Source organism: Miscanthus floridulus, chromosome 18 (assembly GCF_019320115.1).
Source record: "Miscanthus floridulus cultivar M001 chromosome 18, ASM1932011v1, whole genome shotgun sequence".
In the NCBI taxonomy this organism is placed as follows: domain Eukaryota; kingdom Viridiplantae; phylum Streptophyta; class Magnoliopsida; order Poales; family Poaceae; genus Miscanthus; species Miscanthus floridulus.
This window is the reverse complement of record NC_089597.1, coordinates 106,276,679-106,287,600: the sequence shown is the minus strand read 5'-3', so window position 1 is coordinate 106,287,600 and position 10,922 is coordinate 106,276,679. Positions and strand designations below refer to the sequence as shown.

Here is a 10,922-nt window from a genome sequence, read left to right as displayed (position 1 = left end):
TAGGATTCATGTTTAGGCTCCGGGTATAAATACCAAGCTCCGGCTATTGTAAAAAGACATCAATCAATCAAATACAAGTCAATTATTTTTTTCGGCTCCGGCCACCCCTTAGGTGTAGGAGTATAGTAGATCTCGGCGAGTTCTTCGGCAAGTACGGCTGCATCGATCCGGTCGACCTCCACTACTTGTTGTAAGTACCGTCATGGTTTATACCTCTGTTCGTATGGCTGCATCGATCCGGTCGACCCCCACTGCGGCTCTGGTATAAGCTAGTTATCGACTCTTGCCTAATTCAACTATGGCCTGTGTGATTCTGCCTCACACCCCACTGCTTGAATTAGATCAAGGTCAAGTTATTGGCTCTATCTTAGAGTGACAGTCTTTGGTAGATTCATTAAGTTACCGATATTGCTTATTGCTTTCATTGTTTATCTAATTACAACAATATCACTCTGCCCGATTGAGATTGATCTGGATCGGCCTTATATCTTGTTTAACTCATCGTTTGCTAATCTATCCTCCACCGAATTGACCGCAGGAGGTGATCGACATCGAACCATAGCCAGGGCCGATTCTGCGAGGGATAGACACTCAATGAGACTCTGGCCATGTCGATCAATGGAGGCAAGCAGATCGTCATTATCAATCCACCTCATCTGATGGCAAGGGGGCTGGCAGCAAGCCGTCGATGAGGAAGGCCCTAAAGGCCGAACGGAGTCAGCCCGGTTCCCCGAGGCAGCGGAGGCATCACGGGATATACCCTCCTAACGACGAAGGCGCTGACGTGATGATGCAGATCCGATGAAGACCTTCTCAGGAAACCTCTTGCTATTCTCCATGATCTCTGACCTACGAAAAAGCAGGAACTATGCTAAGGGTGCAGAAGGTTTGAGGCAAAGTGAGTTATCCTTAGATCAACTGCCGAGGCCCGTTTATATAGCCTAGGAAGGCGAGAAGATAGATTTCACCAGGGGTGTGAGTTTGTAATAAAAAACGGAAGCGGAACGGCACTCCAGAAGTTTAGGAGACGGATAACAAAGAAATAACAGATTCAGACTTATTGCTTCCTCAAATTACAAAAGATCTGAAAAAGATTCGGAGATTTTACCAGAGATCAGCCTATCCAGTTTATTTTGGATTGAAGGGAGTCCGGGCCCCAACAAGGCCAAAGTCCATCGCGAGGCGAGTTGGCGTTGGCCCATTGCTAACATTATGCCCAAGGAGAGAGGAAATCGCCCGCCTAAACATAAATTCAACCGATTTTTCGATAAATCAGAAAACTATGGGGAAGAAGCCTGTGGCTTTCCTAGTGGGCATTCAGTGGAATAAACAAGGGGAAGGTGTCCACATATTTTAGCCCTTGCAAACACTAGGACAACTTTGCGAGCATGGAGAGAAGACTCAGGTGATATCACAAGAATTCTCCTAATTGCAATAGCTGATCCTCTTGCTCGACTGGACGCTAGAATGAGCGACACAATCACCCTATGCACAAGAATTCTCCTAACCACTCAAGATCTGCATAGCAAAAGGATAAACCACAGAGGATCCAGCGGCATCGGAAACACCCGAGGAGGCAGATAGAAGTGGAACATGGCTGAATCATTGAGTTTGCTCTCACCAAGGTCGGATAGCCATTTTTATAGCCGGCTTGGAAGGATAAATCCAAAACGCCCGTGAAGCAATAATGCTCTGAAAACGTTTTGAAGCATGGGCTCATGAGTTGATATGGACGGCGACGAATAGTAGACCCCAGATCAAGATTCCTTGCCCGTGGCTACGGGCCTATCGGGAGCACGGACATGGTAATTTTAGAACAAAATTTCTTTGTCCCAAAATTGGGGGGCATGTGTTTACACCAAAATTTGGAAGGAGAGTCACAGGGACCAAAAAGCTCCCAGGATCATATCATCAAGGGATCAGTTACGGGCGGATCAGAAACAACTGATTCAGATGCAAAATCTAGGAATTGGCTTTCTTCGGACAGTACCAGCAGATAACGACAGAGGCTATGCTCGACGCCAAGATGAAAACGTGTTGGACTCTACAAAAAGGGAAAGATTAGAGTCCAAGTTATCTTAAATTAGGAATGTTTTTATTTTCTGCCAAAGGTTGTAACAAATCGTGCTCGAGTAGGATTCATGTTTAGGCTCCGGGTATAAATACCAAGCTCCGGCTATTGTAAAAAGACATCAATCAATCAAATACAAGTTAATTACTTTTTTTGGCTCTTGCCACCCCTTAGGAGTAGGAGTAGAGTAGATCTCGGTGAGTTCTTCGGCAAGTATGGCTGCATCGATCCGGTCGACCTCCACTGCTTGTTGTAAGTACTGTTATGGTTTATACCTCTGTTCGTATGGCTGCATCGATTCGGTCGACCCCTACTACGGCTCTGGTATAAGCTAGTTATCACTCTTGCCTAATTCAACTATGGCCCGTGTGATTCTGCCTCACACTCCACTGCTTGAATTAGATCAAGGTCAAGTTATTGGCTCTATCTTAGAGTGTCAGTCTTTGGTAGATTCATTAAGTTACCGATATTGCTTATTGCTTTCATTGTTTATCTAATTACAGCAATATCACTCTGCCCGATTGAGATTGATATGGATCGGCCTTATATCTTGTTTAACTCATCGTTTGCTAATCTAAAACTAATTTAATCCACATCTTAAGCGATGAGTTATGTTTTTATCGGCTGTTTTGCGTCAATCTTAATCGTGCATAGCGTGCGGTTAAGGCATGTTCGATCTTGAGTAAATCTATCGGTTAGCGAGAACGTTTCATGGCCCGTCATCACGGCCTGTGGGATTCTGCCTCTCACCCCACTGTTGGCACCGTGGAGTGGGGATCGTTGGTTGGTAGACCCGTTCCTGAGAAGACATGACCTTAACTGTGCGCTATGCCTGAATCGGTTGTTTAGCCGATATCGAATGCTTTCACGAACAGTTCACATCATGAGATCGTTCAAGTAGAGATAAGTTGAAAGATGTGTTAGCCCCATGATCTTGTTATTGTATTACGGCCTGCATGATTCTGCCTCATGCCCCACTGATATTAGTAATGAGTTAGGGTCGTCGAGTCTATTGTTGTTTCTACGGCCTGCATGATTCTGCCTCATGCCCCACTGGTCATGACGATAGATGAGATCTAACATGTTCATTAGATTTATCTTTATTAAATGGTTAAGTGATGTTGAATTGTTTCTTTATATAAAAAGGAGTTCGGTTACTCGTAATCATTGGCTCAGTATGGACCGATCATCGTTGATATCTTATTGCCATTGATTAATATTTGTTTAAATGATGTTTATCCTAAATGATAATCGATTCTCTTCACACGACCCCATGAGCTCTAACTGAATCATTCTCATGAATATACTGGAATCGGCTATTTAGCCGATTTCCTTTCATATCGGCTCTCACAGCCGTACATTCTGGACTGTCTGGCAACACCGGCAAGTTCTGCCCTTAATTACTGATGAACTTTCTCTCCTTGTCAATTGCAGGGTCAAATTGACTGACATGCCTCGGGAGGATTGCGCAGGATCGACCACCCCTGCGCTGAAGCTAAGCGGATGTGCTCCATCGAGCGGACCCTTCCGGCTTGCTGCGTGTGTCCTCGGCACGGGATGAAATTCTGTGTCGACAGCTTTTAAGTATCTGCGTGTAGTGAGTTATCTTGGGTTGTTTAGTTAACTGCTGAGTAACAAATGTTCAAGCAAACATTAATTTCTCAATTAGTTGATTCTCTCTGTTTTTTTTATAAAAAAAATGTCTATGTTTCTGCAGCACTAGGATGTGCCTCCAGGGGTGAGAAACCTAGGGCTGGTTCAGCAAATGCATCGAAGACTCAAGTTGTGGGCACACGGTCTTCAAAATTGAAATCAAATCTTGGAGTGACTATGATTCCCCTTGCCTGAAATTACTGGTGCTCAAGAAAGTGAGCATATTGAATTGCCGTAATTTTCATATATGTCATTTTACGGTTGATATACTCCGATAGTTTGGTTAAGTTCTGTGGCTGAAAATGACTGTATTACTGCTAAACTTATTTACTGAATCAATACAATACTGCATTGTTGATTTTTATATTTTGTTGTTCTTTTACCATGGAAAATTTGTATCCATAGTGGAAAGAAAGTCCATAGAAATATGGTTCTTGCCAGCTCTAGTCAATGTGTCATATGACTTGAGTATATCGCCACTTAGGTTATCAGATTGATTCTACAACTCTGTTAACTAATTGATGAGTTAACTAGTTGATTCTACAACTTTGTTAAGTAGTTATATGATTCATATAATAAGATTTCACGATTCTAGTAGTTATCATTCTAGTTTTGATGCGATTTCAAGTAACAACTTTGTTTGGTTTGAGGTCATTGTTGCCGAAGACACCAATAACAAATTGCCAGCTCATGATCCATGTTGGTTTGATCCAATGATCTGCAAGATGATGTTAAACGTGAAGTCCAAGCTGGAAAACTATTTTCACCATTGTACACCTCTGTCCTGCTTTTGAAACCAGAAAATTCCCGAATTTCATGCGGAGACGTGCTCTCATGCTCTGAAAAACAGAAAATGCCGATATTCACACGCATGCAACCGCACAAACATGAATCCAAGGATCTGGCTCATCGATGCGATGAAACACAAACACCCATACACTACTTACGCCACAGAACTGATTATTACAGTAGCGTTGCTGATAACATAGCAGATGCTATGCCGCTGCTCGCTGGTGGTTACATCGAGGCCATAACAAGCTGTGCGAGGCTTACAACTCCAAGTAGAAACGTAACTGTCGCAGCTCAGGATACGGGAATGGTCATTAGCCCATTACATCAGGAAGAACGGCGAGGCATAACGAGAGGCCAAGTTGCTTCGGTGCGTGTTGAAGCCCCGGAGGCGCTCCAGATTCATCACGTCAGAGTGGTCGACAAAGAGATTTACCTACATAAGCCCGACACTTGTCAAAACTTTGGGATCAAATGAACCACGAGAAACAATGGTATCAGCATTGCTCAGCTTGAGTTTATTCAGGGGGGAGAGGAGTCAGTACCCTTGGGCCATATCGTCTGACAAACCACTCTGAGGTGTTGGGGTTGGAAGCTTCAAACATGGTTTTATCAAGCCCGAGCTGGCCTACAATCTTGGCGACGATGTCTGTCCTCAGAGATTCAGCACGCTGGCAAACATCATCGGCGTCGATCATGATCATATCTGCGCCTGCTTCCAAGCATCTCTCTGCCCTCCTAATCAGCAGGTCAACATCTTCAACTCTTTCTGCAAGAGTGGACACCAAACACACATGTTCTGAGTAAAAAAAAGGAATTTGATTTTGCCATACTATAGCTTAGAAAAAATGGCGTAGCATAGTGTGCAAGGCTGTGAACTGTGATAACAAAAGACAATGGTGGCAAAAACGGCTAAATTATGAATGTTGAATGAAAAAACGCAACACATTCAAGCAGTTAGTTAAACGAACCGTCTAACTGACCATTGTTCAGTATAAGAACTGTTGCTTTGTGCAAACATTATTCAGTACTCAGTATGATAGGAGGTAACTAGGGTCATACCAATCACAGTGTGTATAATAAATGTTGAAAAGACACCCCTGTTTGGTTTACCTGAGGTCTTCTCCTTGACCGGAGCTATGTACGCCCCAAAGGCCCTATCACGAGATGCTGGAAACAAGATTGATTGTGAAATGTGAAGGGATGGCGGCGGCCCTGCTGCGCCAATCCTCCGACGCTGCATGGCGTGGCAGGAACTTGTCTAGTCAACATGCCTCGCCAACATGTTAGATTTGCCCAACAAATGTGGTGTGGCAACGTTGTTTGTCGCACCATGTGGGCTACACAGGCAAAAGGGTTAGATATGGGAATGCTTTTTTAGGGTAGGTTAATTTTAATTTTTTTTAAAAAGGTTTAAAACTGAAAAATAATCTGCCAAATTTTAAGATTGACAAAGTCACCATATCTGATGACGGTCATGTCATTTACCACTAAAAAAGTGGGACTAAACGAAAAAAAAATATGAACACCCATACTAAGGAATTTGAACATAGGTTGACAAAATTTACCACCAAAAAAACCTATTAATTAATAACCATTCCTATGTGATATTATTTTGATCACATTTGAAAGCTGCCTTCATGCTTGCCTAGTTTCCTGTGTGATCGATCAATCCTATAACTAAAAGAAAAACACACTATGCCTCTAAATGCATCGGCGTCACTGTATATTTCCTATTCCATGGTTAAACTCATTGGGAACCCCTAATAAGCATCCACTAAACAGATCACACCCTCTTGTTTGTGCATGTGTATAGCTTGAGTTAGTTTTCTATATATTGATAATGATAGAACTGAATTATTTACAAGCATATTGGAGTACTTGGGTAAGTTTTTTTTATAGTGGTAGACATTAGGTAACTCAGATGTAAATTTTGATATTTCTCTAGATTATTCTTAATAATGATGAAAATGGATAATTTACATGCAAATGGAGATTATTTTTACTTTAGACCATTTTCCATAATGGCACAAGAGTACGATTAGGGGGTTACTATAGATTATTTTCACAATAGCTGAGGTTGATTATTTAAAAATAAATTAATGTGGTTATTTTAGAATATTTTTATAACAGTAGAGGTGGATAATTTCTTAGAAAATAGAATAGAGCTAACTACAATTATTGATACAATACCGAACTAATAATAGCATATGGCATAATGTTTCTATATTTTATGAGTTTTTAAGGATTTTTTCCTTGTAGTGTGCCTCGTAGGGATCCAGGGGGCTAAAGTTTAGCCCACTTCTTTTAGTCATCTTTCAGCCCTCATGGATCCAAATAGGAGGGCTAAAAGTGGGGGTTAAACTTTAGCCCACCCCTTTTCCATTAACCCCTCCGCTAAAGAGGGCTAAAAGTGGTTCTATGGGGCAAAAGACGCATATTACCCCACTCATCCCTATGCATGGTTGTGCATGTGTATTAATTAGGGGCAAATGGGTCATGGTATGGTACATGAGGCTAATCTTTAGCCCCTGGATCCAAACAGCCCCATGAGCTAAACTTTAGCCCAGGGCTAAAGTTTAGCTCCATGGATCCAAACAAGGCCTAAGGTCTCGAATCCTCCGGATTTTGAGAATCTAGATAGGAGAAATCTCACAATCCTAGCATCTCATCCAAACGGTCTAGATTTTAGAGGGATTTTAACTCATAGATTTTTAGAACATAGAAATCCAATAAAACTGTTAGGATTCTTTTTATCCGGATTCTCAGAATCTCTTGGGATTCAAACGACGGCTCTGCAAGGACCTCCTCTTAGTAAGAAGTGAGGGCATATTTGGCATAGCTTTATCTTCGAGATCCATTTTAGATGTAGTTTGTAGATTTAATTAGTGTGTGTATACGCGTACATTAGCAAACGTTCTTATGCGTTGCTTTGGGAACCCAATACGTATAGGAATCAGACTCTATATCATCACTAGACGCTAGTTGTTCTAACTCGTATGAGCATGGATCATAAGTCCGGGTCACATATAAGATAAGGAGAGCATGACCCAATATGTTTTAGAACCGAACTCTGTCTCGATCATCGCTAAACGCGAGTTGTTCTAATTTATATGATCAGGGGTCATGAATCCAAGTCACATACGAGACACAGATGACATGAGTGCAGTTTGAGGACTAAAAGAAGGGAGGGCGTGAGTGCAGTTTGAGGACTAAAAGAAGTGGGACGGAAGAAACTTTACACCATCCGAATAGTTAGGGGAAGATGGACAAAAAAAATAGGGATGAAATTTTGGCTCTTTAATATTACTAGCAAAAATATCCGTGTGTTGCAACGAGAGAAAAGAAAGGTATAACGTTATCTAAAGCCTTGACTCTATGTGTTTTTTTGTCTTGAAAGCTATATTTTTTATATTTATTTACATCATTATATTTTTATGGCAATCGACATTGTGCTAAAATATACCTAAATAATTTTAAGTCAATTTATTTTCTTCTACTTAAGTAATCAATTGCATTTATGACATAGCGCAGAGACTCTCTTACGAACACGGAGGTCAGGGGCACACGTCACTCTCAATTATAGCATCAAAGAATCAACAAATGCATTTGAGCATACCGCATACCAGGAATTTACATAGGGTATAAACACTTCATCATACAACTTTTGTTAAAAAAGCCAAGACCAATAGCACACAATTAATTAATGAAGAATATCACCAGTGAAGCAGTTTTTTTTAACTTCAACTCTACAAGCAGCTCCAGTGATGGAGATGAAGCTGTTTTGGTAAAACATTTGGTCAAACAACTCCTTATGGTAGGTAAAAACTGTAAAATGTTCATAATACCCTTTCTTTTCCTTTCTTTCTTTTTTATCTACTTTTTCTTTTTTTCTCTTCTTTCCTATCATTATCTGCTAGCTCGGAGTCATGAGGCGACATCTACTTGCTCCCAAGGCCTCCAACTTCGTTCGCCTGAAGCCTTGCCAAGGCGTCCACAGAGCCTTGACGGGATGATGGTCATAGCACCCCGGCGGCCACGGAGCCTCCAACTTCCACGTGACGGTGCCCCCACAGCTTGACAACTCCATGCGACGGAGCCTCGATGGCCGCACGCCCTAACGTCTCAGCAACCTCATCCGCATCCCCGTCTCTCCGCCCCGCGTCATCGCCGTCATCCTCGCCTCGGTCTTGCTCACGTTGCCGTCTCGTCAGGTAGCGCCGCCGTTGCCTAACCTCGTCGTCATCTCCGTGCCTTGCGCCACCGTTGTTCCGACCTCAGCATCTTTTCGCGCTGCCTCGCCTGCAGATATGATGCCTTGTGTATATGGGTTAATTGGTGTCTAGTTTAACCCAATTTGTATTAATTCATTGAGTCGTTGTACTGTATTTGTCCTATTAAATTGGTATCAGAGTCCATCACGTTGGAGGTGGGGCCCTTGGTATATCATCACTAACAGAACTAGAAAAAAAGACGAACTTAGAAAAGAGAAATCTAAAAAAGAAGACATCCAAACAGGCTCTAAGTGAAATTAAAAAAAAACAGAAATAAAAAAGAAATCAAAACATGAAAAGGATTCTAACCAGTACTAAAAACAGAAATCGACAAAATACATTGAAAAAGAAAAGGCCTGATGCCCTCTCGTTCGTGACAGAGAAGGTCTCCACGGCAGAAATCAGAAATGTCCGAACGTTTTTGGAAAAAAACAGTACTAAAAAACAGAAATCAACAAAATACATTGAAAAAGAAAAGGGCCTGACGTCCTCTCGTTCTGTGACAGAGAAGGTCTCCACGGCAGAAATCAGAAAAGTCCCAACGTTTTTGAAAAAAAATAGGAAAGATAATAAAGATTTAGGTAAAGATAGAAGGGGAGAGAAATAGAGATATCCTTTCCTATTTGGATAAGGAGATAAAAAATCTCGCATGATCGAAGGAGTCTATTTCGATTAGGATTCCTATTTAGGTTCATATCGGTCTAGATGTGAGTTATTCTAACTCGTATGAGCACGAGTTATATATATGTCCAGATGGATGAAACTCTCCATTGTCCGGTAGTTAGAGAGAAATGGACTAAAAAATGGATGACGAAAAAATAAGCTGAAATTTTGCCTCGTTATTATTAGGTATATATATATATATATATATATATATATATATATATATATATATATATATATATATATATGTGTGTGTGTGTGTGTGTAACTGTGTATCTTATTCATTCACAGGCAATGCATTTAGTTGATTTAGGCCTTCTCCATCAAAATAGAGACATTGGAATCACGGAGCTATGTCTTTCAAACCTTCATCTCGTGAAGAAAGCCAATGAAGTTGACCCTGGAGAGTTGTGCAGATATGACCAGCTCCGCAGGTTGAATTTGAGATGGTCCGGCGGACGACCTAATAAGGCTAATACTAGTGACGATTCTGCTGTTCTCCAAAGACTCCAGCCTCATGCGAACCTTTCAGCGCTCGAGATAAGGGGTTATCAGGGTGCCACATTTTGTGCATGGATGAGGAATGCCAATCTCTCCGTTCCAAATCTTGTGAAGATTGAGCTGGTTGATATGCCAAGATGTGAATGTCTACCGTCACTAGGTCAGCTAGCAAATCTGGAAGAACTGCACATTTCAGATATGCCTAATATCCGAGAAGTGGATACTAGTTTTTATGGAGGCAAGCACCCATTCAGGAAGTTAAGGAAACTTCATGTTCATGGGATGGGAAATTTGAAGGTGTGGTCCACGAACTTGGAGCTGTCTGAGGGAGAGAATTCTTGGAATGACGGTGAACAGCAGTTGCAACGAGACGAAATATTTCCTTCCCTTAAACACCTCATCATAAAGGGATGCCCAAGGTTGTTGCTTGACTCATCAGGTTTTCGAGGACCCATAAAGCGTATAATTGAATCATGCAGTAAGCTATCAGTATCATTTGAAGAAATTACTGCATATTCACAGGATATTGCCATACTTCAAGTGGAATAAAAAATCCAAGGCATCTCCGAAGAACTTCTCCAATACCTGATAGTTGAGGGTGCCACATTTGGTGCACAGATGAGCATTGCCAATCTCTATCTTCCAAATCTTGTGAAGATTGAGCTGGTTGACATTCCAACATGTGAACGTCTCCCTTCACTAGGGCAGCTAGCAAATCTAGAAGAACTGCACATTTCAGATATGCCTAATATCCAAAAAGTGGATACTGGTTTTTATGGAGGCAAGCACCCATTCAGGAAACTAAGGGAACTTCAATTTGATTGGATGGAAAATTTGGAGATGTGGTCCACGAACTTGGAGCCGTCTGCTGGACAGATGCCTCAGAATGGAGATATTTGGTGAGAGACCATTATGGGAAGTGGGCTTCGACGGAATGCCATCCCGCAACGGGGCTTCGCCAGGATGCCATT

At 41.7% G+C, this 10,922-nt stretch overlaps 1 protein-coding gene across 1 annotated transcript; it reads right to left on the bottom strand.

The window, feature by feature from the left end:
• Positions 1-4,662: 4,662 nt before the first annotated feature.
• Positions 4,663-5,756, bottom strand: LOC136524326 (protein HEAT-STRESS-ASSOCIATED 32-like). The gene is made up of 3 exons (XM_066517742.1): positions 5,627-5,756; positions 5,059-5,282; positions 4,663-4,949 (listed from the first exon to the last, which is right to left on the bottom strand). Exons 1-3 carry the CDS (start codon positions 5,754-5,756, stop codon positions 4,836-4,838), a joined length of 468 nt encoding a protein of 155 aa, XP_066373839.1. The 3' UTR covers positions 4,663-4,835.
• Between the last annotated feature and the right edge of the window lie 5,166 nt (positions 5,757-10,922).

Bases quoted from the DNA above. Each gene is read 5' to 3' on its own strand.
- LOC136524326 (XM_066517742.1), bottom strand. From the start codon at position 5,756: ATGCAGCGTCGGAGGATTGGCGCAGCAGGGCCGCCGCCATCCCTTCAC. The intron at 5,283-5,626 runs GTAAACCAAACA...CCACTCTTGCAG, and splicing joins GGTCAAGGAGAAGACCTCAG to AAAGAGTTGAAGATGTTGAC. The intron at 4,950-5,058 runs GTACTGACTCCT...GGGCTTATGTAG, and splicing joins TCAGACGATATGGCCCAAGG to GTAAATCTCTTTGTCGACCA.